The following is a 25,978-nucleotide window of genomic DNA, read 5'->3' as shown; positions in this document are numbered from 1 at the left end:
AATTAAAAACCAGAGAGGATGGGACGTCCCTGGTATTGCGGTGGGTAAGAATCCACCTGCCAATGCAGGGGATATGGGCTTGATCTCTGGTCAGGGAAGACTCCACGTGCCACGGGGCAACTCAGCCCCGGGCGCCGCAACTGCTGAGCCCGTGCCCCACACCGAGAGACGCTGTCCAGTGAGCGCCGGCGCTCTGAGCGGGGTGGCAGCCCTGCTCGCCCCGGCTAGAGAAAAGCCTGCGCAGATGAGGACCCAGCGTCACCAGAAATAAAATAATAGTAAATAAAAATGAAAAATAAGACAGGATGATCATTTTTACCACCTGAATTTAACACCATCCTGGAGGTTTCAGCTAGGGCAGTTAGGCAAGATGAAAAGTACCCTGACTGACAGAAAAGAGAAAAAGTGGTCTCTCTCTGTTCATCACATGGTCTTCCACATGGAAACCTGTAAGGAACACACACACACAGAGTGGACTATTACTCAGCTATAAAAAGAGCGAACTACTGCCATCTGTGGCAATGCGGAATATTACGCCTAATGAAATAGGTCAGAAAAACAGAGACAAATATCAATTATACGTGAAATCTAAAAAGATAATACTAATGAATGTATATACAAAACAAACAGGTTCACAGGCATAGAAACCAAATTAGCAGTTACCAAAGGGCAGAGGGAAGGGGGAAGGATGAATGAGCAGTATGGGATTCACATATAGAAACTACTATGTATAAAACAGATAACCAAGAAGGATTTACCGTATGGCATGGGTAACTAAACCAGTTACCTTGTAAATAAGCTACAATGGTATATAACCTGTAAAAATGCTGGATCACTGTCACCAGAAATTAAAGACAACATTGTAAATCAACTATATTTTAATTTTAAATAATTAGTGACTGTCCAACTAATATTATTTGTGGCATATTAATTTGGTAATTCCTTTCACCATTCATTGAAAAAATATACTTTTGAGCAGTTTTGCTGTGCATATAATGACCATCCCCAATAAAAAGAAATGCAAGAAGGCAAAGTGGTCGTTTGAGGAGGCTTTACACATAGCTGAGGAAAGAAGAGAAGTGAAAGGCAAGGGAGAAATTAAAAGTAAACTCAACTGAATGCAGAGTTCCAGAGAATAGCAAGGAGAGATAAGAAAGCTTTCTTAAATGAACAATGCAAAGAAATAGAGAAAAACAATAGAATTGAGAAGACTAGAGATCTCTTCCAGAAAATTGGAGATATCAAGGGAACATTTCATCCAAGGATGGACACTATAAAGGACAGAAATGGTAAGGAATTAACAGAAGCAGAAGAGATTAAGAGGTGGCAATTATACACAGAATTATACCAAGAAACAAAATAAAAATCTTAATGATCCAGATAACCATGATGGTGTAGTCACTCACCTAGAGCTAGACATCCTGGAGTGTGAAGTCAGGTGGGCCTAAGAAGCATCTCTATGAACAAAGCTAGTGGAGGTGATGGAATTCCAGCTGAGCTATTTCAACTCCTAAAAGATGATGCTGTTAAAGTGCTGCACTCAATATGTCAGCAACTCTGGAAAACTCAGCAGTGGCCACAGGACTGGAAAAGGTCAGTTTTCACTCCAATCCCAAAGAAGGGCAATGCCAAAGAATGTTCAATCTACCGCACAACTGCACTCATTTCACATGCTAGCAAGGTAATGCTCAAAATCCTTCAAGTCAGGCTTCAGCAGTATATGAAGCGAGAACTTCCAGACGTACAACCTGGATTTAGAAAAGGCAGAGGAACCAGAGATCAAATTGCCAAGATCCGTTGGATCATCAAAAAAGCAAAGGAATTCCAGAAAAACTCTATTTCTGCTTCATTGACTGCACTAAAGCCTTTGGCTGTGTGGATCACAACAAACTCAAAAATTCTTAAAGAGATGTGCACACCAGACCACCTTACCTGTCTCCTGAGAAATCTGTATGCAGGTCAAAAAGCAACAGGTAGAACCGGACATGGAACAACAGGCTGGTTCAAAATTGGGAAAGGAATACGTCAAGGCTGTATATTGTCATCCTGCTTACTTAACTTATATGCAGAGTACATCATGTGAAATGCCAGGGTGGATGAATCACAAGCTGGAATCAAAATTTCCAGGAGAAATATCAACAACTTCAGATATGCAGATGATACCACTCTAATGGCAGATAGTGAAGGCCAGGGAAAGCTGGTGGTGTGTGCTGCACTCCACGCCGTCCGAGTCAGACAGGACCTAGCGACTGAACGACGAGCCCGTGAGGGAGCTTAGGGCTGAAAGTTCCTTGGCTCACAGGGTGACAGTCTAGTGAACCGGGTAGAAATCAATAGGCAGCTTCTATACAGGCTGGTCTGGCCTGCTGTGGGTGGGAGTGCAGAGAACTGGCTCCTAACCAAGACTTTCAGGTCAAGGAAGGCTTCCTGGAGGAGTGCCAAACTAAGAGGAAGAGGATAAAAAGTCAGGGGTGGGGGCAAGGAGAGGGAAGCCTTTCCCGCAGAAGTCAGAGCCCTGGGTGCTTGGGAGGGAGGGGTCTCGGTAACTTTCCGCATCCAGAAGGAGAGGTGGGGGCCGGCGCGGTTTTTAGGTCTGGATGCCGCCGGCAGGGAATGTGGGGTTAAGTCACTCAAGGTTTCGCGGCAACATTGTGTCCGCGAGTGGAGCCGGGATGGGGGAGCCTAGCGCAGCGGGTTCCCAGGAGCTTCTCAAAGGGGCCCCGAGGTCGAACCGCCGGAGCTCTGGGGGCGCGGGCGGGTGGAGAGCCGCAGGATGCGTTGTCATGGAGATGCCTGTGACGTCACACCGGTCGGGCCGCAAGACCTTCCTTCTCGACCCAGTGGATGGTCACACTGGGAACAAAATGGACATGCCATTCAGAAGGTAGGCCTTCAGTGACAGTGCTGTGCCCTGTGACCCCAGCTGCTCTGCATAAACAGCACCCCGGCGCCAACCTCCCCTGAGCAAGGGTCCCCCCGGCCCCGACTTGAGTAAACAACGCGCCACCTCGGAGTCACCCCTGGGAGCCAGTTCCTCGCTGCTCCTGGAGGCCGCACGGGGCGCTGCGGGTCTCGGGCAGGTGGGCGCAGGTGTGCGGCCACGGGCGCCTCCAGGCGCTCCCGCCCCGCTCGGGGCGCCTTTCCCCGCACCTGCCGCCTGCGCACGGGGGCCATTAAAGCCGCGCCGGGCGCGTTAGGTCGCGGAGGGGGCGCCTCAAGAGGCCCCAGCGGCCAGGAGGGACCGAGACGACAGAGCCCAGACCCTGCGGGGGCTCCCTGCCCCGTGGGGGGAGGACCGCCAGCCCCGGGGAGGGGGTGGGCCCTGCCTTGTGGGAGTGAAGAGACCTTCCCCTCGTGGTGGGGGCCCTGACTCCCCGGCATGAAGAAGCCCCCCAGCGAGAGTGGACAGCTCCTCACCCTGCCCAGCCAGCACTTTGGGGGCATCTCGGGTATGAGGTGGTTCCTCCTCCCCAGGACTGGGGTCCCTGCCTGGGAGACAGCCCCCTTTCTTTCCCCCCTAAGGAGAAATATCTGTTGAAGCAACGTGAAAGTAGCTCGTGTCCCACTCTTTTTGATCCCATGGACTATACAGTCCACAGAATTCTCCAGGCCAGAACACTGGAGTGGGTAGCCTTTCCCTTCTCCAGGGGATCTTCTTGACCCAGGGGTCGGACCCAGATCTCCCGCATCGTGGATGGATTCTTTACCAGCTGAGCCACAAGGAAGCCCAAGAATACTGGAGTGGGTAGCCTTTCCCTTCTCCAGCAGATCTTCCCGACCCAGGAATCCAACCCGGGTCTCCTGCCTTGCAGGGAGATCCTTTTCCAACTGAGCTATGCTGTCCTCCCCCCAAGCCCCCTGCCCAGGGCTGGTGAGGGCTGAGGCGCCGCCGTCTCCTCAGGCGTGGAGTGAGGGGTTGCGAAGGGGCACCTGCAGCTCCCCACCAAAGTGGGGCGGCCTGGGCCAGCCCTGAGCAGGTGCAAGTGAGAGGGTGAACTTGGGCTGACCCCGCTCCCTCCTGGGACCTCTAGCACCCTGGAGGTTCCCCTGCCCCAAACTAACAGGAGAAGTCTAAGACACCTAGGAATTTACCTGAAGCAGGAGATCGGGGTTCCATCCTGGGGTTGGGAAGGTCTGATGGAGGAAGAAATGGCAACCCACTGTAGTGCTCTTGCCTGGGAAGTCCCATGAATAGAGGAGCCTGGCGGGCGACAATCCCTGGGGTTCACCAAGACTGACTATAAACAACATGACTTAGTGACTAAACAGCAACAAAAGTAATGTCTGCATGTAAAACTGCCCAGCATTCTTTTCAAAATAAAATATTATTCTAACCTGTAGTTTCCCTGAGACAAACTGATTTATAAGAAGGAAACCTCAGATGGTCTCTGGCTTCTCTGTGGGTTCCTTCAGCCTGAACGGGAATTCTTTTATTTTGGGTGCAGACCTGGGTGACCTTGATGGATTCTGAGAGGAGCCTGGGAGCTCTGGAGAGGCCGACCTACACACACAAGTTACCATGAGATGTGGCTGCCTCTGAGACCGCTTCTCCCTTCGCAGCTTGCTCAACATTGTCTTGAAGTGGAGTTGTAAGTTTTGATCTGTTTTTTTCAGACAGATTGCAAAATGAAAGAAAAAAAAATCCACTGTCATTTTAAAAACTTTATCTCAGAATAATTGTACCCAAAAGTGTCTGGTCAACATAATACCAAGTATGGTATGAAGGGGTTCATCTTAAAAGTTGACGCTGGAGGGCTTCCCTGGTGGCCCAGCGGTAAAGAACGCGCCTGTCAGTGCAGGAGACACAGGTTCAATCCCTGCTCTGGGAAGATTCCACATGCTGCTAAACACCTGAGCCCCTGAGCCACAACTACTGAGCCTTTGCTCTAGAGCCCGGAAGCTGCAACTACCGAAGCCCGGACACCCTAGAACCCGCTTCCCAGGAGAAGCCAACTCAATGAGAGGCCCGTGTACCGCAGCTAGAAAGCAGCCTCTGCTCGCTCCAGCTAGAGAGCAGCCTCTGCTCGCTGCAGCTAGAGAGCAGCCTCTGCTCGCTGCAGCTAGAGAGCAGCCTGAGCAGCAACGAAGACCCAGCACACCTGTAAATAATAAATAAATATGTATTTAAACAGTTAACACTAGACAAAAAAAAAACAGAAACTTCCCTGTAGTTTGTGTATGAAAATACAGGTCTTACTGTCCCCTGCCTCTTCCCAAGAACCTGACCGGATATACTAGGCAGAACGTAATTCTCTGGGGTGTGCATTCTTCCTTTCTTTTATTTTAAGCCAGGGATCAAACCCACGCCTCCTGTAGTGGAAGCGAGGAGTCCGAACCGCTGGACTGCCAGGGAAGTCCCAGAGGGTTCCAGGAGGTGCAGGGGGTAATGTTCAGTCTTCTGGCCTCCCGTTAGCTTATTGCACTTCAGTAGTATTTCCTGAGCACCTGCTCTGGTGCAGTGGATGGGAGTTGAGCTTGTGAAGGTGTCCTTGGAAGATGTACACATCCAGGATTGTTTCTTGTCAGTGTGTGTGTGTGTGCAGGAGTTTATCTTTAGAAATTTGACCTTCAAAGACTTCTTGCTCTCTCTCAGTCCAGGAAAGGTGCTCAGCTATTCGAAGCTTGACCCAGATCTTGGTTTCACGTGGGCAGAGACATAAAGACCCAGCACCCTATGGAACGACAGACCGTTTCCGTGCTGCCTTAGGAGCCGCTTTTAGGGGAAGAGGAGTTGGGAAATCTTTCAGGGCAAATTTTATTGCAAGGAAAAGATGCTTGCTTCAAACTGCTGGTTAGTTTTTGAATATTGTTAAGGGAGAGTTTTGAGTGTGTTTTTCCTTTAAAGCAGAAATGCAAAACTGAGGAAAGCATGGAGGCCCAGTTCTTAGAGATGCCCCGTTCTGCATCCCAGACCCCTTCATCCCCCAGCGTGCCTCGTCCGTGGGGCCCTGTGGAGGCTGGGGGCGAGGAGGGTCACGATGTCTTCTCCCCTTCTTGGCGGATCTTGAGAGTAGACTTGCTGAGCTCCTCTTTGGCCAAGGACCACTTTGCCTGTCTGTTCTCTCCTTCAGACCAGCGTCGCTCCCTCCCAACTCCTCTGCTCTCAGAAGCCGGCCCTCTGGACTTCGCCTCCGCCTTCTCTCTGCAGCCTCTGCTCCTGGTTGCTCCTGAACTCCAGGTAGGAACCTTCACGGGGGCTCCAGTTTGGAGGCTGGCCTGTTCCCCAGGGCGCTCCTCCCGGTGTAGGGGGCCAGGGCAGGTCGAGGCAGGGAGGAGAAGGGAGCCAGCTAACCTGGGCTGCAGAGAGGAGGCCACTCCAGTCTCTTTGGACTGTTTGGGAAGGCCCCCTTTCCCCTCTGTCTGTCTAGTTAACAGGCATTTTAAAAATTACGTCTGTGCTGGGGCTTCATTGCTGCCCATGGGCTTTCTCTGGTTTTGCTGAGCAGGGGCCTCCCTTGAGCTGTGGCCCGTGGGCGCTCGTTGCAGTGGGTGTCTTGTGGGGCACGGGCTCTGGTCGTCATGGCGTGACAGCTTAGTTGCTCCGAGGCATGTGGGTTCGTATTCCCACGTGTCCCCCGCGTTGGCATTCAGATTCTTTACCACTGGGCCACGAGGGACATATCAGCAGGTATTTTCTTTAAAACTGAAGTATAGTTGATTTATGGGCTTTGCACGTGGTGCTAGTGGTAAAGAACCCACCTGCCAATGCAGGAGACATAAGAAACCTGGGTTCGATCCCTGGGTCGGGAAGAGCCCCTGGAGGAGGGCATGGCAACCCACTCCAGTATTCTTGCCTGGAGAATCCCCACGGACAGAGGAGTCTGGCAGGCTACAGTCCCTGAGGTCGCAAAGAGTCGGACATGACTGAAGCGACTGAGCACGAAGGCATATCGTATATTTCTTGGGGGTTCTCAGTCCCTTTGCTGGATCTCCAGGTTCGGAAACCTGTCGTCGGCCCTAGAACTTGCAGAAGTGCGAGAACTTCTTTGGCATAATTGTTCTCCAATTTGTGGGTGGTCTGCTCGGCGGCTCTACGGTGGGGCCAATGGCGACCTCCTCTGAGAGGACTCATGCGCCACGCCATGCGTCCCAGGGCTGCTTCAGCCAGAGCCCCTGTCCCCACGGCAGACCACTGCCAACCTGTACTTCCACTGGAGCCCCCAGACACTCACAGGCAGGTCTGGCTCAGTCTCTTGTGGGGTCACTGCTCCTGTGCCTGGGTCCGGTGCACACAAGGGTTTTGCTTTAGGCCTCCAAGCCTCTCTGGTGGCTATGAAGTTTGATTCTAAACACGATTTTGCCCCTCCTACCATCTTGAAAAACATCTACTTCTGCTTCGTTGACTATGTCGAAGCCTTTGTGTGGATCACAGCAAACTGTGGAAAATTCTTCAAGAGATGGGAATACCAGACCACCTTACCTGCCTCCTAAGAAACCTGTGTGCAGGTCAAGAAGAAACAGAACTGGACATGGAACAACAGACTGGTTCCAAATTGGGAAAGGAGTACATCAAGGCTGTATGTTGTCACCCTGCTTATTTAACTTATATGCAGAGTACATCATGCGAAATGCCAGGCTGGATGAATCACAAACTGGAAAGACGATTTCCAGGAGAAATATCAACAAGCTTAGATATGCAGATGATACCACTCTAATGACAGAAAGTGAAGAAGAACTAAGGAGCCTCTTTATGAGGGTTAAAGAGGAGAGTGAAAAAGCCAGCTTGAAACTCAACGTTCAGAAAACTAAGATCATGGCATCCAGTCCCATCACTCCATGGCAAATAGAAGGGGGAAAAGTGGAAGCAGTGACAAATTTTAGTTTCTTGGGCTCCCAAATCACTGCAGATGGTGATTGCAGCCATGAAATTAAAAGACGCTTACTCCTTGGAAGGAAAGTTATGACCAACCTAGACAGCATATTCAAAAGCAGAGACATTACTTTGCCAACAAAGGTCCATCTAGTCAAAGCTGTGGTTTTTCCAGTGGTCATGTATGGATGTGAGAGTTGGACTATAGAGAAAGCTGAGCACCGAAGAACTGATGCTTTTGAACTGTGGTGTTGGAGAGGACACTTGAGAGTCCCTTGGACTGCAAGGAGATCCAACCAGTCCATCCTTAAGGAAATCAATCCTGAATATTCATTGGAAGGATGGATACTGAAGCTGAAACTCCAATACTTTGGCCACCTGATTCCAAAAACTGACTCATTGGAAAAGACCCTGATGCTGGGAAAGATTGAAGGCGGGAGAAGGGGCCAACAGAGGGTGAGATGGTTGGATGGCACCACTGACGTGATGGACATGAGTTTGCACAAGCTCCTGGGAGAGAGTAATGGACAGGGAGGCCTGGCGTGCTGCAGTCTATGGGGTCGCAAAGGGCACACGACTGAACATCTGTTGCATTCAGAACTCCTCATTTACCCCTCCCTCTTCCCCTTCGGTCGCCACAGTTTGTTTTCTGTGTCTTCTGAGTCTGTGGGTCTGTTTCTGTTTGGCATATGAGTCGGGAGAAGCCACTTTGTTTTTTTATTGGCCTGCTGTTTGGCTTGTGCAATCTTGGTTCCCCAACCAAGGATCGAACCTGGGCCCCGGCAGTGCTGGTGCCAAGTCCTAACCACTGGACTGCCAGGGATTCCAAGGAGCAGTTCCTTTAGACGTCTGAAGTCCTGCAGCCAGGTTGGTAGCAGACCTGGGTTTGGGGCCCAGGAAGTCTGGTCCCAGGCCCAGCCGCTCTTCAGCTTCCAGGAGAATCTTTTTGGTTCCTGGCGTAGGGGTCCGGGAAGATGGTGGAGCCCCTTTAGGTTCAGTGGAGACGGGAAAGGAGGGGCATGTCTTGAGGGGAGAACCTTTGGTTTGGGACACCCTAGGTGAGAGGCCTCTGTGGAGCATACGGGTGTGGTTTATCCCGGGAACACTCACTGAGCACTGGCCAGGCTTGGGGAACACAGCAGCAAAAAGCCAGGGTGAGTGTGAGCTGGTGGGAGGGACTGCAGAGCCTGGAGATAGACAAGGAGGGTACAGAGAAGGTTAGAGATGAGGGCCAGGGAGAGACGCGCAGCCTGTGTGTGAGCCAGAGAACCGGCCCTGAAGGCAGGGAAGATGAACACACAGGAGGTGAGGCGTCTCTACCAAGAACGGATGCTTTTGAACTGTGGTGTAGGAGACTCTCGAGAGCCCCTTGGAAGCAAGGAGATCCAACCAGTCCATCCTAAAGGAAATCAACTCTGAATGTTCACTGGAAGGACTGATGCTGAAGCTGAAGCTCCAGTACTTTGGCCCCCTGATGAGAAGAGCTGACCCACTGGGAAAAACCTTCATGCTGGGAAAGATTGAGGGCAGAAAGAGAAGGGGGCAACAGAGGATAAGATGGTTAGATAGCATCACCAACTCAATGGACATGAGTCTGAGCAAAGTCTGGGGAATAGTGGAGGAGAGGAGCCTGGTGTGCTGCCATCCAAGGGGTCGGACAGGACTTAGCACCTGAATAACACGGGAGATGGTGAAGGACAGGGAAGTTTGGCGTACTGCAGCTGCAAAGAGTCGGACATGACCGAGTGACTGAACAAGAAGACAAGACGGAAGGGAGGGGCCCGCCAGGTGCAGGTGGAGGGAGGCTGAGCTTTGGGGGTGGGAGGGGCCCGGTGGGCGCTACAGGAGAGCTGGGGGAGGCCTGGGTGCAGGGGCAGGCCTTGGACTTCCTCTGAAGCAGGGCATTGCTCTGGGCTGAGGACTGGGCAGGGCTAGGTGAGGGCTGAGGTGGGGTGGTGGTGAGGAGGCCGGAGGGGCTTGGAGGGTGGGTAGGCCAGTGAGGAGATGCAGAGAATGACTGGGTCAGGGAAGTGGGGGCAGTGGCTGAATTCTGGCCTCATGGGAAGCACAATCCATGTGGTTGGTCACTGAATGTGGGGGTTGGGAGAAAGGTTGTAGCTTCACCAAGCTGGGAGGACCCCAGTGGGTCCATTCTGGGGAAAGATCAGCTATTTGATCTTGGCTGAGTCAATTTGGAAGAACCTATTAGGGACCCTAGAGCAGGCTGGGTGGTGGGGCTGGAGATGGACGGTGTGGGGAGTGGCCTGTGGGTGCGGCCTGTGTGTGTGAGCACAGGTGTGTGTGTGTGTGTGTGTGTGCATGTATGCACGTGCAGGCATAGGTGTGTGTAGCGGGCAGATGCCGGGTGGGCAGGGACACTCACAGGACTTGCAGGTGACGATTGTGTGGCTGGCTCTCAGGACAGAGGGTCACTTCTAACTCTTCCTCGGGAAGTGTCTGGAGAGAAAGCCCTCGAACATCTCCTGGAGCGGGGACACCCCGAGTTGTCAGCTGGGTTAGGTTGTGGTCTCTTGGCAGAAGCCCCGAACTGTTGGGGCGGGAAGAGGGGAGGGTGGCTGCAGAGAGGCCCGGGAGAGCTGCTCGGCAGCTGCAATGGGCCTGGGGTCCTGAGGCAGAGCCCCCTTCTGGGCGGAGCAGGGAGGGCCAGGGCCTGCCTGTGGCCTATTTGACCTTGACTCAGAAGGGTCCAGAAGGAGTGGCCAGGAAGGACTGCAGGGTTTGTGTAACCCGGTGGCTTCAATAATAATAGGTTTGGTTTCAAAGAATTCCCCGGTAGATCTGCATGATAAGGGCTTGTTAGAGTAACCTGTGAGGGTGTGTGGGGAGGGGGATGGGGAGGGGAGAGGCCTTGGGCGTTAGGAATTTGTGTCTTTGCTCTGCTGGAGAAGCTGCTGGGCCAGGGAGTGGGGCGCCGGCCCTGAGACCCTGGGGACCTGGACATGCCCTCAGGACATCCCCCAGTGACATATAGCGTGTGTGTCTGTGTGTGTGTCTAGGGGAACAGAGCCCGGCCAGTAGGAGCAGCTGGTATCCAAGGCTGAGGAGTGGGAGGATCATTCCAACCATTCGGGGAGGGGGTAGAGATTTCCAGGAATTGGGCCACCACCCACTTTTTGGCCTCTGAGGGTCGGCCTTGGAACGGCCCTGGCATCTCTGGGTGTGTCGTCTAGCTGCGCACTGAGGATCAGGTCTGGTGGAAGTTGATGCCTCTGCGGACTTGACTCTCTTTGACTCTAATCAGCTTCTGTTATGCCCTCAGGCAATGTCACTCTTCAGAGGTTGTGCTCTGCCCCTCCCTCCTGTTTCACCTTGGCCTAGAGAGCGCGTCTGACTCTTTCTGACCCCTGGACTGTAGCCCGCCAGGCTCCTCTGTCCAAGAGATTCTCCCGACAAGGACCCTGGAGTGGGTTTCCATGTCCTCTCCAGGGGATCTTCCTGACCCAGGGATCACACTCACATCTCTCAGGTCTCCTTTATTGGCAGGGGGGTTCTTTACCCCCAGTGCCACCTGGGAAGCCCATAGAGAGTCCTAACTAACTCACAGGGTGTATTCTTTTGGAAATCAAAATTAATTTGGGTTGGTCCTGTTAGAGGGACACGGGAGCCAACTGAAGTTCCAGCCAAAGTCAGAACAAAATAAATGATGTTGTCTTTATTACAACCCAAGTATAGATGCTGGGAAAGAATGAAGGTGGGAGGAGAAGGGGACGACAGGATGAGACGGTTGGACGGTATCACCATCCAACAAAGAGTCTCAGTACTCTTGAGAGGCCCTTGGATAGCTAGGAGATGAAACCACTTAATCCTAAAGGAAATCAACCGCGAATATTCACTGGGAAGGATTGATGCTGAAGCTGAGGCTCCAATACTTTAGCCACCTGATGCGAATAGCTAACTCACTGGAAAAGACCCTGATGCTGGGAAAGATTGAGGGCAGGTGGAGAAGGGGATGACAGAGGATGAGATGGTTGGATGGCATCACCAGCTCGATAGACATGAGTTGGAACAAACTCTGGGAGATGGTGAAGCATGGAGAAGCTGGGCCTGATGAGGTTCATGGGGTTGCGAAGAGCTGGACGCAGCTGAACAACAGCAAATATAGAATTCAATGAGAGCATGCTGATATGAGTCAGCGATTGAACAAATCAGTCGTTCAGTCCCTCAGTCGTGTCCAACTCTTTGCGACCCCATGGACGGTAGCATGCAGAACTTCCCTGTCCTTCACCATCTCCTGCAGTTTGCTCAGACTCGTGTCCATGGATGCCTAACAATGAACAAATCAACAGGTGGGAGAAAAACCACCCCAGCCGAGAAATTTAGGTAGCTCCTTCCCTCCCAGGGTGCCGGCCTAACCCTCTGCAAGTGAGCGGGTGCTGCACAGAGGGATGTCTTTCCAAAGAGGGAAGGTGGAGGGGGAGGTGAGACCAGGTCCCGGTCTTGGGGGAAAGCCTGCGGGGCACAACCTCAGCCCAGCGATGGGACACGCCAGGGTGAGGCGCCTCCGTGACGCCCTTGACAGGAGAGGGCGCCTCGCCTCTGGTGGTCCTCCTACTCCCAGGACCCCGCGTGTGCACGGGAGAGCAGGGCCAGATCCCAGCTGAGGGACAGTCCACCAGGGACAGTCAGGGTCATCAACGGCAGGGGCGTCTGAGACACTCACGGCCAAGAGGAGCCTCGAGAGAGATGGACTAAATGTGATGGGGCGTCCTGGGTGGGATCCTGGGACAGAAAAATGGCTTTGGGGGGAAATTAATGATATCCGAATGTATGGAATTTATGGACTTAATATGAAAAAGAAAAAAGGGATTTTTGGATTTTACCATGGGCTTTTCTAGCCTTTAAAATGTAAATGGAGGGACTTCTTTCCTGGTAGCACAGAGGTTAGGAATCCGCCTGCCAGGGCGGGGGACACGGGTTCCTTCCCTGGTCTGGGAGGATTCCACGTGCCGAGGGGGCGGCTGAGCCCGTGTGTTGCAGCTACTGAAGCGTGTGTGCCTTAGAGCCCGAGCTCCGCCAGGAGAACCCGCCGCGAGAAGCCCGCACGTGACAGGGAGTAGCCCCCGCTTGTCACAACTAGAGAAAGCCCTCTTGTAGCAACAAAGACGACCAAGCACAGCCGAAAAAAAAAAGTAATTAAAAAAAACAAACAAACGAGGGGCTTCCCTGTCTGTACTTCTGTTGCAGGGGGCCCCAGTTTGATCCCTGGTTGGGGAACCAAGATCCCGCAAGCTATGGGGCATGGCCAAAAAATAAACTAACGAAAATAAATTTAAGTAAGCATCTTAAAAATAAATAAATACAATGCTAAGGCATATGGTGCTTTAGGGTCTGATTTGTAGCTTTTCCTGTTTCTGCCTCAGAACTGATCTTGCAGGGAGTCTAGTGTGGGGACCCCTGAGTCGACCACGCATGGCACATGGGTGGCAGGTGGTGCCTGTTTGTAACAGAGGTGTTTTCTGCAGGGCCTAGGGCGCCGACCCCCGGAATTCTGGAGGGAGGCAGGTGACATGAAGCAGCACGGAGGTGTGTAGTCTCTGATCTCAGTAAGCCGCGCCGTGATCTGCCTCATTTTCAGTGGATGTTTTCTCTGCTCTTCTTGGGCTGCATGGTTTTAAAAAATTGCCAGATATTTTTGACGACCTAGTGCTTCTCGGGGAGGGGGCGGGGGGGGGAATGCTGTCTGGGTTTGTCACCTTGGGTGAGTCCGTCCACAATCTGGGCTTATTTTTCTCATCTGTTAAAAACAAACCAAAGCGAGGGGGACACAGGAGCTGGATGAGTGACCCCCACCCTGCTCCAACCTAGAACTTTCAGTGTCGAGGACGTGTGACTTCGCCCGTGAGCTTCTACCCGACTGGGTGTCCGGGTGCTAAGGGGCTTTCCCCGCACCAAGGTGCTGCTCGCGCACGGCCCTCCCAGGCCACCAGCTGCCTGTGGGTTTCCTTTCAGTTAAAAAACTTTTTGAAAACTCGCTAGGCTTGTTCTGCTGAGCTATCACTCACAGTCACCCCTTTGGGCAAAGAGTTCTGACTTGTGACAACTGCATCAGCCCGGTGGAGACCAACAGCTCAGGGGCTCCAGAAAGTTCTCTCCACACCCCTGTGGTCAGCCCGCCCCCACCGCTCGCAACCACTGACCTGTGCCTTGTCCCCGATGCTCTGCAGTCAAGTGAAAGGTCCACCCCCGGTCCCCGAGCCATGGCTGGTCTGCGGAACGGCCATCGCAGCTGCATCCGGGCCGCGTTCACAGCCAGCACCAGGGCCGGCTTCCAGAAGAGGCAGAGAAACAGGCTCCATCGCCTCAAGGTACCCCTCCCCTCTTGGCGGGGCAGGGACACGGTGGGGAGGGCAGAGGGGGCTGGGGGCCAGGCCTCTGGGGACCCACCCCGAGAGAGCAGGGGCCCTTGCAGGACCCCACCCCCTTCTTGGAATTAGTTTTCTCTGCGGCTCTTGGTGTCACCTTCTCAGCGTTTTTCTCTTTCCCTGCCAACTAGCAATGTTCAAATTCCTGTCCTTTGAGAGTCTGTCTTTTGATGAAGAACAAGAGTTGCTTTTCCCGGTAGCTTGGTACTAAGAGGGGAAGGTTCTGGAATATGGGATGCCAACCCTGGGTTCGTCCCAGGGACCCTGAGCAAGGCCTGGCCCCTGTGTGGGCCTCAGCTTCTGCATCTGCAAAGGGAGGGTTTGGGGTGGATGGTACCTAGAACCTTCCACTATCTTCTGGCTTTGGGTCCAGCACAGGTGCCCGGCGGTGTGTAGCCGGGGGTCCTTCCCGGGTGATGGTGGGCTGCTGAGCCCATATCCTGGCCACATTCCTGGCTCTGCTCTCCCCTCTTGAGTGGCCCAGGTTTGCATTTTAAGTCCTACAAACACACTCTTGAAGAGGGGGTCCCTGCCTGTGCTCAGCTTCCTGGGAGTGGGCTCTCCTTGTCACCACCCACCGTGGTCCACCGTCCACGAGTGTGGGCAGGGCAGGACCACTGGCCGGGGCAGTGAGCCCCTGGATCCTTGCCCTTGAACTCGAATCTGCTGTCCGCCCTCCCCCTTAGAGAGGATGACCCAAACCCCTTGTTTTTCCAGGCCAGTCACAAGAAGAATCATCTGGACTTTGTTGAAGGCATCTGGAGAGAGGTACGTCCCTGAACGAGGCAGCCAGCAGCCGCTCCTGTCTCTGGGGACGGTTGGGGCCCCAAGCCCAAGTTCCCAGAGGCCAGGCCGAGGGCGGCCTTGTAGGCAGGGCTGCTTTAGGCCTGGTGGCATGGCTACGTTTTAGAAAAAGCTTCATTGTGACATTTACGTTGATTGTTCGCTCCTCTTTCCAGTTTTTTAAGTAAGAACAAAAGGCTTCGTGTAGTTTGCCTGGAAGATAGATTGACGAGAGCATGGGTTTGCAATTAGTCAATCTCAGAATGAATCTCAGGCAAATTCACTCTCAGGGATCACGCAGGTGTAGGTAACCCTGGCCTCCTGGTGGTTTAAGACGCCAGGTGCCCCTGGAGAGCAGGGCCTGCTGCTGGGTCCTTCTACTCAAAACCAGTGACTGGAGGGCCTGGCCGGGCGTTTCTTGGTTTGCCAGGAAGATTCTGTGGGCTTATTGCAATGTGAGGCCCTCACCTGCACCCCCGACCCCACACCCGGCGGGGGGTCTGGGCTGGGGCCTCTGGGGACACTCACTGCTCTGCTGGGGGTGGGGTCACAAAAGCGAGTGTGCCTGCTTTGTGAATTCCAGCAATTCTGACCAGTTTCTGGCTCTGCAATGGTTATGGTTACCGGTAGGTTACGGTGTTTACGTTAATTTCTCCTTCTGGAATAAATGAATGTCAGCTGTCCAAAGACGAAGTGAGCTTTCTCGGGGGTTGTCACCACCCAAGGGAGAGGGCCCCAGGGGGGTCCCCTGCTGACTCGGGCCTGGGGTCCCTCTGTGCAGAGGCCGAGGGTCAGCAGGGAGGGAGGTGCTCACAGGTCGAGTCGTGTGGTTACGGGTCCTCACGGCTGGAGCCTGTCTGGAAGGATCTCTGTGCAGCACTGGGTCGTCCCTGGTCTTGGGCACCTGGGCTTTCTCTAGAGACCTTTCCAGCCAGAGCCCCAGGGCAGGAGTAAAAGAAAGAATAAGAAACAGGAACTTTTGGTTCCTGGGTGGTGTGAGGAGGGTCCAGAAAGCTCTGCAGCCCCCGTTGGCAGTGGTGGTAGAGGTCGAGGGAGGCATTTGGCTGCCCTGGGGTGTCGCCTGCCCCTGGTGGGCCCATGGCCGGCTTTCAAGAACCACCCGGGGCACCTTGGAACCAGTGAATGTTCTAGAGACTCATTTCCACCTCCTTCGGCGCCTTGGGTGGCCCTGTGTGTTGGAGGGCTGTTGAGGCTCCACGGCCTGCTTGTGCAGGCCGGTCAGGGGCCCGGGGCGGCCCGAGCGAGGCTTTTACCGGGGTCAGAGCAGGAAAATGAGCTCAGACTGAGGTGGTGGGCAGGGGCTGCCAGCGCTGGAAGGGAGGCTTTAAACGATGGGGCTCGGTTTGAGACACCCCCACAGTGGGGCACTCTCAGGCTTTTAGGAGGCTCTGGGATATTTATCAAATGCACTAAAAATATTTATTTATGTGGCTGCCCTGGGTCTTAGCTGCGGCATGCAGGATCTTTATGGGGGTGTGTGAGCGCTTATGGGGCACACGGGATCTAGTTCCCCGACCAGGGATTGAACCTGGGCCCCCCTGCATTGGGAGCACGGAGTCTTAGCCACTCGACCACCCGGGAAGTCCTTATCAAATGCGTTTAAAAAATAATTTAAAACGTTTTGGGCCTGTGCTGGGTCTTTGCTGCCGCACGCATGCCCTCTCCAGGTGTGGCACGCATGCCCTCTCCAGGTGTGGAGAGCGGGGGCGATGCTGGCAGCGGTGCATGGGTTTCCCACCGCAGCGGTTTCTCCTGTTGTGGAGCCTGGGCCGCAGGGCCCAGGGCCTTCTGCAATAGTGTTGCTGCTCCTTGACGTGTGGATCTTCCCGGGCCAGGGATCAAACCCACGTCTCTTGCCTTGGCAACTGGATTCTTGACCAACTGAGCCCCAGGGAAGCCCTTATCAAAGGCATTTTTGAAGATTTATTTGCAGGGCAGATCGTGCAAAATTTGCCAAGGTCCGTGACAGAAGAAATGACTTATGCGTGTAAGGTGTGTGTTCTCCCTGATTCCCTTGCTCGCCGGCTCAGAAACTCTTCTGTCGTCAGCTTTTAGATCCGTTCGACGCTGACTGGGAAGACGCCCGTGGCCACGCCTCCTGTCATCTCAGTGCCTGTTCCTTGGGTGCTGCGAGCTGTGACGAGCCTCTGCACATGCTCAAGTCCAGGGGTCCCGGGGATGTGAGCTTAGAAGACCCCCTCTCGGCGAACCTTCCGGTCTTGGTCCTGACGGCCACCGGCTGGGCCTCTGCAGCCCCGGAGGCCAGCGACGTGGACATGCAACCTGTGGAGGCCGGCCGCCTGGAGGCGCGGGGGCGGATGGCCCGGCTGCCTGGACCCCCAGAGGACTCGGGGATGATGGAGGAAGACCGGGGGTCCCCCGAGGCTGGCAGACCCCAGGGCAGGGCCAGAAGGTCACGGCCGCCCCCCAGACTCGGGACCGAGAGGGACAGGGGGCCCAAGCTCCCCCTCTCCAAGAGGAAACTGGAACTTTTACTTGCAGAGCCGGAGAAGAGTAAGCGAAAGAAGCAGTACGTGGTTTAGATCAGGTGAGCGGGGCGACAGCTGACGGTGGGCCAGAGCCTTGGAGGTGAGGACAACGCCGACGAGCATAAGAAAAGAGCTTCCATGAAACACGTGGCTCCTTTTGTGTCTTCTTGTTCAAACAACAGAAATGTATCGTCAGGTTTCGGGAGCTGATGGTCTGCGGATGATGTGGCTGTTAGTCGTTTACGTTGTAAATAGTGACTCTGGGCCCCACCACTGCGCGAAGGTGGTTTCCAGCTCAGGAAAGGCCCCACCTCCCGGGTCTGAGTTGCAGAGAATTCCTTTACTTTCAGTAAATATGTATGTATTTTTAAACCTTGACTCAGAGGCTGGGGCCCACGGCCCTCTGGACCACGTCCATCCTGGCCGTGACTCTTTCCCCCAGAGCTCCTCACACGCGGCTGCTTCCGGAGGGCTCGGCGCCCGGGGTCGCTGAGAACAGCTGCAGCGTGGGGGGCGCTCAGTGGGGGCGAGGCAAGGCCACAGGAGGGATTCTTCCAGCAGCCCCGGGCCGGCGCTGGCCTGGGATGCCTCCCTCTGCTTCTCCCCATCAGCTTCTCCGGTCGCGTCTCGCCTCGGAGACGGGGTCTGCTAAGCGCGGTGTCTTGCACTCGGGGCCCCAGTGGGGTGACACCTGGCTGTGGAGGTGCTTTCCTTTTTCTCATGCAGCCTTTTAAGACCTTCCTGGCAGGGAGGATCGGAGCCCCCCTTGCTGTGTTCACTGCCCAGGAACACACGGTTCCAATAAAGGGGACTCCACTGAGGCGAGGCACGTGGTCTCGTCCCTCCTGGCCAGGGTGGACCCCTGAGGCTCCTCCAGGGCACTGGGTGGGTGAAGGTGCCCAGGAGGTGCTGTCCGCCCTCCCCCAGGGCCCCTCTGGGCCCCCTTTCTGCCAGCTCTGCCCACTGTCCAGCCTGACCCCACAAAAGCAGGTGAGGAGTGGTCTCAGTGGGGGCCCCTTGGATCCCCCAGACTGAGCTCACGTCAGGGTGAGGCTGGGAGGCAGCAAGTAGGGGCCCTGGGCACTCCTGGTGGGGTGTACGTAGACCCCCGATGGGGAGCTTGGTCCTGGGCCTGCGGTGCCCTACACCCACCCGCAGGACACTCGAGCACCAGGGTCTGGCGGCTGCAGCAGCCCCTCCTCCCCAGCCAGGCCTTCGGGCCATCAAGGACGGTGGTCCTCCTCCTGCGCCCAGAATCCCTGCCCGGCACCAATGGGCCTCTGTGCTCAGGGCCTGCACTGTAAACAGGGTGGGCATGGGAGGGTCAGGCTTTCCGGGGGCTCTCCTTGGTGTTACCAGCTTCTGGGTGAGAGACTGTGGCACTGCTAAACGCTCTGGGTGATGGAAGAAAAGCTAAAAAACCAAAACCGCCCCCCCAAAAAAAAGAAAAGCTAAAAAACCGTATTTGCTGGCTTAGAGGAAAGCATTCAAAATGGGCCCCCATTTTCAGTCGAACATAGCTCTTGACAGCGCTCAGCCCCCCAAGGGACCCCAGAGGGCATGTCCCGGAGCCAAGTGGGCGACGGCTCTTGCTCTGCGGTCCGTCTGCTGTCTGGGGTGGGGTGGGGGGGGGGCGGGCAGGGCTAGATAGGGGGTGCCACGGAGCCTCAGGCTGTCCGTCCCTTCGGAGCCGAGCTTGCTTTCCACCAGGACGAGCAGGTCTTTATTGCAAGGCTGGTGCCACACCCGGCTGCTCACCCAGCCACCGGGAGCTCTCCAGACACACCAGGAACGCATTCCGCAGGCCGCACCTGGCACCCCAGGACTGTGGGGATGGAGGCCCCAGAGTCACCCGTGCGTCACGGGTCTGGGCCGGGCTGGCCAGGCTGCCGGAGTCACGCGGGCTCCCGGGTGTCCCCCGGAGCCAGAGAAGAGACGAGATGAGAGGCCGGAGCCGCGTCATGCTTAGTGTTTTATTTCATAAAACAAGCCCCGCCTCGGCCCTCAGAACCGCGGCCCTGGGTCCCTCCCAGCTCCGCCTCCCAACCGGCCGGCTTCTTTCCGCGCCCTGCAGCTTCCGGCCTCGCACCAGCGACGCTCCCTGGACAAGTCCGTATACTTTTAACCATGAACCTTCCGTAGGTTTTAATAATGAATGAACGTTAAATATCATTACTGTTACACAAAGGGGACTAGAAAAGGCGGCCTCACTCGGTGCAGAGGACGGCCACGCCGCGCTCGTAGAAGCTGCGCGGGTCCTCCTTGGTGGCGATTTCGAAGTCGACCGTGAAGATAAGGTCGGCACGGGTGAAGTTCAGGTAGACAGGCAGGGTCACCTGGGAGAAGGCGGGGGAGCTGGCTGTGCGAGGGGAGGCGGCCCTGGGGGCGGGGTGGGGCGGGGTGGGGCGGGGGCCCACCCAAGAAGGGAGCGATGCGAGTCCCCCTGGGGGGGGCACGGCGGGGACACAGCCCTAGTGCCCAGGGGGTGCCCACGGAGTCACCTGACCACGGAGGAGGGAAGGGGTGCTCACCACGTTAGCCTTCTTCTCTGCGTTTGTCTGCTTGACCCAGCGCAGCTGCGTCAGGGGGAGGATGGTAGAGATGGCGTTGGAAAGAGACAGCTTGTTGTTGCCGCACGTGGCCCCTTGGAGCTTCAGGCCTGTGGGGGTTAAGGGGGGCGGTCAGGAACCCAAGGGGCTCCACTGCGTGGGCACGGCCCAGGGACACTAACCAGGCACAGCCATGCGGGTACCATTAGCAGGCAGCCCATGAGGGGCGGTGGCTGAGTTGCAGGCTGGGGACAGGGCAGGGGAGCCTGAGGGAAGCCAGGCTGGAGTGCCCCCACTCACCGGTGACCCCGAAGCTGCAGGCGTCCAGTGTGGCGCTCTGGGAGGTGGTGACATTCACCTCCAGGCAGAGCTCCTCCAGGGACCAGCTGTTGGCCTGGGCCACGTACTGCCGGGTGGCGGTGATATAGGCCTCGGGCACGAACAGGCCGCCCAGGCACACGTGGATGTTCTGTGGGGGAGAGCGGCAGCTGAGGGAGGGCCGCCCCCGCCCCAAGGGCTCCACCCCAGCCCGAGGTGGCCTTGGGGAGCTGCCCTCACCTTCAGCTCCTTGGCGCCCCCGGAGGCGGCCGCCTGCGAGACGTTCTGCAGCTGCTTGACCCGCTCGCTGAAGTCAGAGACCCACTGGATGACGGTCATGCCGGCGGGCACCGTGTAGTGCGACCAGCTCCGGGGCAGGATTCCTGCAGGCAGGGCCCACCCACGTCAGCGCTCACAGCCCCTCCGCTGAGCACTGGCGGACCCCGTGTGGGCTCCGCTGCCTCCCGTGCCTGGTGCACCCCCGTGCCTGCTCCACAGAGCCCCCCTGGGGAGTGAGCTGGGGGAGCACGACAGCCCTGAGGCACCACAGCTGCAGAAACCCCTTCACAGACAGTGTGGCTGGGTGAGACGCCTGGGGCCCTGCCCTGCCCTCCCCCTCAGTCCTAGATCTCTGGGGACCGCAGAGGGAGAGGCAAGGTCCTGGCAGATGCTCGGTGAGGCAGCAGGAGCCAGGTCCTGGCAGTGTGGGCCCGGGGGGGTCGGGGTGGGTGCCGAGCTGCCCTGCGGAGCTCCCAGGAGCCCCCGCTGCCCACCTTTCACCAGCTCGTTGATGAGTGTGCGCAGGTAGTTGGTCTGCTTCTTCCTGCCCTCGCACACCTGCACGACGTCAGCAAGGTCCTGGCGCACGTCCTGGAGCAACTTGGCCCCCATCTTCACTTCTCTCTCAAAGAATCGGAACAGAGGATCCTACGGTCGTCGGGAGAGACAGAGGGCTTGAGTGGAGTGGGGAGGTGGGGTCGGGGAAGAGGACGGGAACCAGCAGGAACCTGGCCTCAGGGAGTCCTGGGTTTGCAGCATCGCCAGAACTCAACCTTGAACCGGACCTGGCATGAAGCTGTGGGCGCCTGACCACAGCAGCTCTGGACCACCCTGTGAAGAGGTCACTGACATCCTCCACTCTCGGGCATTCCAGGCCGAGCCCTCTGGCCTGGCCCAGGCGCACACCTGCCCTGAGGCAGCACTCACCTCGACCGGCCCGGCCCCACCCGTGAGGACTGCCCGAGCCCCCAGATATGAGGTGGGGTGCCGCCACCTTGATGTTCTCCACTGTGCGCTTGAGGTGGCTGAGTGTCTGCGGGATGAGGTGCAGCCAGTTGGAGGCGGTGGTGTGCAGCGTCCGCATCCAGGCGGGGCGCCCGTCAGACGAGGAGTCGGGCCGCGCCTTCTTCTCCGTCTCCGCGTAGGCCAGGTCGTCCTCGTCCTCCAGCATCTGCATCTTCAGCATCTTGCTGATCATGTCCACACCTGGGCGGGGGCGGGGTGGGGACAGGCTGAGCGCGGAGGCCTCCCTGCACGTCTACCTGGGGGCACCGCGCCCCGTGAGGTGCCCCGCGGGCACCAGTTCCTACCGCACCGAGGGTGGGTTGGCTGGGGAGAAGGCCCAGCACCACGGGCAGAGTCTCGACCACTGGGGCTGCACCGGAGGCTGCGGGCAGACACCAGAGGCGGCTCCAGGACTCACGTGTCCACTGCCACTGGGGAGCAGGCGGCCTCCTGAGTGCCCTGGGCTTGGCTTGTGCCCAGGGTCCTGGCCCCAGAGAGCGCTCCCTCCGAGTCCAGTGCTGAGCTGTCCCCTGGCCGGGCCCCTGGGCTCAAACCTCACGGCCTCCACGTGGGACACACGACCCTGGGCACCATTAGCCCGGGGCCTCCTGCATGGACCTGGGGGCGAGCTTCTCTGCAGGGCTCCGGCTTGACTGGGGCTCAGACACCCTCAGTGCGGTGCCGAGGGGGCCCCGCGGCTACTCCTGGCAGGCGACACTGGAGTCGGCACCCTGCGTGCTCTCAGAACACGCTTCTGCACAGGATGGCGCCCACCCAGCCCCGGCCCCAGACCCTCCCGTGTCCCAACTGAATCACGACTCAACCGCAGACAGCCCGACCTCCCTCGTGGTCACCGCGGGGCCCACCAGCTCGACCCCACAGCGAGAGGCTTGAGCCAAGGTGGTCCTCAGGCTGGAGGTGGGCCCCACAGCTGGGGTCCTCATTACAGAGCTGAATTGAGGGCCTGTCCTGTTCCCCAGCTGTGTGGCTTCGTGCACGTCAGTCTTCTCCCGTAAAGAGAAGCCTGGGTCAGAGCGGTTCTCACACCGGAGTGTCCCGGCACCCCCAGTTTGGATGCCCGGGGAGGGATGGGCCCGAGGACCTGCATCTCTAAAGCTGAAGTCCGAGGCTGTTGCTCCAGGGACCACACTTTGAGAACCACTGTGTTTGATGACCTCTTGACTAGTCTTGAAGTTCTAATAAAAATACCTAATAGTTCTAAAACGTCACTTAATGCCAGGAACTTAAAAAAAAATGAAGAGAAGGAAAGATGACATCAATTCTGAACCCAAAACAGAAACCTAAATGCAATCTCCAGACCCCATGTACCAGCTACAGAGCCTGTGTCCCAGAACGGAGGCTGCAGAACAGACACCGCCTGGGCCAAGGGCTTCCCTGCCTCCCCGGGGCTGGTTGGAGGAGGAGTGCCTGGCCGGCCAGCGGACGAGGGTACCTACCCTGTGTGGTGAGGAGAACCTTCTCGGCGTTGTTGGGCAAGCCCAGCCAGGAGGGCGTCTGCGTATCGGGCAGCAGCTCCACCCACTGCACGAACTCTTCTCGCCTGGAACAGCAGCATGCTGGTTAACACGTTACCATGGCCGGAGGTGCCCGGTGCCCTGGCCCCCTGCCCCATACTGGTGGTGGGGAGGGCACGCACCTGATGCCGTCTGGCATCTGGATGTCCTTGTGCCCGTCGACCTTGCAGGCCAGCTTGAACTCACTGTCGAAACTCCGGGTGGTGAACAGGCGCTCCAGGAAGGTGTTGAGCAGACGCTGGTCGAACTCGTTGTCCACCCGGCCGCCATAGATGGACTGGGCCATCAGGGTCTTGAGCGCGGACCAGGGAATCTTGTCTGGCGAGATGTTCTGTCTCCCCTGCGGGAGGAGAGGTGGGTCATGGCTGGGGCGGGGGTGGCCTCCTCATGGGCCCTCCCGCGGTGCAGCCCGTGCTTGCCTTGGCTGTGTCGTCTAACCACGTGTCCACTGTGTCACAGGCTGAGCGCAGGTCAGACTCCCCGAACTCGTACTTCTTCGACCAGCCCAGGGGTGCATATCGTAAGCGCTCCTGGATGACGGCGTGGAACCAGGCCAGCAGGAAGTACAGGCGAGCACGCTCGTTGGGAGACTAGGTGGGAAGTTAGCAAGTACAGGGTCACCGGGACGTAGGCCTGTTCTAACTAAGGCGACAGTCCAGGGCTTGCCGCAGTCAAGGTCTTACAAAGCGCTCTGCACGTACTCACACTGGGACCACCCTGACTTCAGTCATTAATGAGAATGGTGTTGCTAGGAGAAAACCACGCCAAGTTTTCTTTTAATAAAGATGTGCTCCTGATTACACTAAGCTAAATGACACAGCCAACAGGAGAGTGCACAGAAAACCAATTTCTAAAAACAGCAGAAACGATGGATTATGGCCCAAAAAATAGGACTTAAGAAACACAGAATTGATACATAATTTTTTTAAGGCCACGTTGTGCAGTACATGGGATTTTAGCTCTCTGAGCAGGGACTGGGCCCAGGTCCCCTGCAGAAGTGCAGACGCTTAGCCACTGGGCATCCAGGGAAGTCCTGTGATGCAAAATTCCTGCCATGACCCCCGCCTCCCACCCACAAGCCCTGGCCTCCGCCTGGCGCCCAAACATCTGTGTGGCCCAGCACCCCAGTGCGACAGCAAGCTCAGCGGCGCTCACCTTGCATATCCGAGACACGGGGATACTGCTGAAGGTCCTCAGCATGTTGGCCTTCACGCCCGGGGGTGGCTCGAACACGAAGATGCGGCCCGCTCGGAGCAGGTTCACGGGCACCTGAGGGGCACACGGGGGCCCGCCGCCTGTGAGCGCTCAGCTCCGCCGCCCCACCCCCGCCCGGTGCCAGGCTGGCGCCCTCAGTCCCCACACCTTGGGGTTGATCTCCATCGTGAGGAAGAGCCGGAAGCAAGCGTGCGGCTGCAGCGAATGCAGCTTCTTCTCCAGCTGCATCAGCCAGCCCGGCGCCAGGTGGACGTTCTTCAGCATCACCCACCTGCGGGCAGGGAGAAGGCCGCGGCCTCACATCTCTGGCCGGAATCCTTGGGGACTCGGGCCTCATGAAGCAAAACCAAAGCAGCCTACCTGCCCGACTTCACAGCTGTATTTATTGCCTTGTCTGCCTGGTTAAAGCCTTCTGTGGAGCCTGGAAACAGACAGCTGAAGGGTCAGCAGGCGGACTTGGACTCTAGCGCCCCCCCAACCGTGAAGTCCCAGGGAGGGCACGGACTGACTGCCCTTACCGATGGCAATGGACGTGATCTGCGTGTTCTGCTCAGCGGCAAGGTCCTCCACGTGCCCGCTGGCATCGTACCCGGGCACAGAGCACATCAGGACGGGCGTGTTCGGCTTGACCTGCAGACCGGGGAGTCGGGCTTTGGTGAGGGGGGCCCGCCAACAGCGTGCCCGTTGAGGGGCAGGGCCCTGCGGGGGCCCGTGCAGACAGGCAGCTCGGCGCCCACCTCTGTGCCCACAATGTGGGTCAGGTCGAGCGGCTGCTCCATGATGGACATGAAGGACTCCCCGAGGTTGGTGGACACAAACGTGTGCGCCATGGCCAGCAGGCGGTCGGGGCGGAAGGCCTGGATCAGGAGCAGGCGGTGGATGGCCTGCCCAATGGGAGCTGGAACGAGGCGGGGAGGAGGCTTGGCGACAGCACAGGCCTGAGACGGCCCCGGGCGTCCCCGCCGTGGGCCCCCCCCCACAAACACCACCCGAGAGATCAGGACGCCCCCTCGTCCTCTCTGCCTGAGAATCCCCAGCACCCCACCTCACCACAGCACCCTCTGGGCAAGCTGAGACAAGACCTCCACCCGGGGCCCTCCGTGGGTGACGGGTGGCTACGGACTCTGAATGACCACGTGGAGCCCGCTCAGGAAGGACCTCGAAAAGCCCCAGAGACCCGGCAGCCACTGCCAACCTGTGTCCATGCTGAACCCTGGCCCCCGTGCCCCTTCCTGGGGCCCGGCCAGCCCAGAGCCTCATACTCAGAAACAGCCCCCTTCTCCTAACGCCTAACCCTGGGCAGGGACTTCCGGCTATTCCTCTTTTTGCTTTCCCACGTCCAAGCCGCCCCCGCAGATTCCCACAGGTTCTAACGCTGAGATGCGAATCTCAGGAATCGGTGATTTTCTGTTCCCGGCCCGTCCCTGCATCCAGCCAGCAAAGCGCATCCCACACCCAGGTTCGGAACAGCCACAGTGGGGCAGGCCCCGGGGCTCACTTGCAGGGCTCTCCTCGCTCCAGAGGTATGGCACTGTCTGCTCGGGGGAGCTGCTGTCCAGCCAGATGCCAAATTGCTATGGGGACAACAGAG

General features: G+C 57.0%; 2 protein-coding genes across 3 annotated transcripts in view; one reads left to right on the top strand and one right to left on the bottom strand.

Moving 5' to 3' along the window:
* The first annotated feature begins 2,479 nt into the window (after window positions 1-2,479).
* LOC138423536 (uncharacterized) lies at window positions 2,480-17,864 on the top strand. 2 transcript variants are annotated; one of them, XM_069559525.1, is made up of 7 exons: window positions 2,480-2,884; window positions 4,446-4,589; window positions 6,072-6,178; window positions 13,294-13,354; window positions 13,996-14,136; window positions 14,911-14,961; window positions 17,046-17,864. In XM_069559525.1, the coding sequence occupies exons 5-7, from the start codon at window positions 14,029-14,031 to the stop codon at window positions 17,538-17,540; spliced, it is 654 nt and encodes a 217-aa protein (XP_069415626.1). In that variant the 5' UTR covers window positions 2,480-2,884; window positions 4,446-4,589; window positions 6,072-6,178; window positions 13,294-13,354; window positions 13,996-14,028; the 3' UTR covers window positions 17,541-17,864. The 2 variants fall into 2 exon arrangements, with proteins under 2 accessions (XP_069415626.1, XP_069415627.1); XM_069559526.1 differs by lacking the exons at window positions 2,480-2,884; window positions 4,446-4,589; window positions 6,072-6,178; window positions 13,294-13,354 and having other exon boundaries at window positions 13,873-14,136; window positions 17,046-17,689.
* Window positions 17,865-19,440: 1,576 nt separating this feature from the next.
* Window positions 19,441-25,978, bottom strand: part of DYNC1H1 (dynein cytoplasmic 1 heavy chain 1) — a 61,187-nt gene continuing 54,649 nt past the window's right edge. Inside the window, exons 64-78 of the mRNA XM_069559524.1 lie at window positions 25,886-25,961; window positions 25,125-25,285; window positions 24,906-25,017; window positions 24,748-24,808; window positions 24,535-24,658; window positions 24,328-24,441; window positions 23,592-23,762; window positions 23,295-23,512; window positions 23,095-23,198; window positions 21,627-21,838; window positions 21,127-21,280; window positions 20,594-20,736; window positions 20,336-20,504; window positions 20,018-20,145; window positions 19,441-19,822 (exon numbers count right to left, since the gene is read on the bottom strand). Of these exons, the coding sequence (XP_069415625.1) occupies window positions 19,694-19,822; window positions 20,018-20,145; window positions 20,336-20,504; window positions 20,594-20,736; window positions 21,127-21,280; window positions 21,627-21,838; window positions 23,095-23,198; window positions 23,295-23,512; window positions 23,592-23,762; window positions 24,328-24,441; window positions 24,535-24,658; window positions 24,748-24,808; window positions 24,906-25,017; window positions 25,125-25,285; window positions 25,886-25,961 (2,076 nt within the window). The 3' untranslated portion in view covers window positions 19,441-19,693. The remainder of the gene's footprint in view (window positions 19,823-20,017; window positions 20,146-20,335; window positions 20,505-20,593; window positions 20,737-21,126; window positions 21,281-21,626; window positions 21,839-23,094; window positions 23,199-23,294; window positions 23,513-23,591; window positions 23,763-24,327; window positions 24,442-24,534; window positions 24,659-24,747; window positions 24,809-24,905; window positions 25,018-25,124; window positions 25,286-25,885; window positions 25,962-25,978) is intronic.

The sequence above is a fragment of the Ovis canadensis genome, chromosome 18 (assembly GCF_042477335.2).
Source record: "Ovis canadensis isolate MfBH-ARS-UI-01 breed Bighorn chromosome 18, ARS-UI_OviCan_v2, whole genome shotgun sequence".
NCBI lineage: Eukaryota > Metazoa > Chordata > Mammalia > Artiodactyla > Bovidae > Ovis > Ovis canadensis.
The sequence above is the reverse complement of the archived record's forward strand: the minus strand, read 5'-3'. Positions and strand labels throughout refer to the sequence as shown.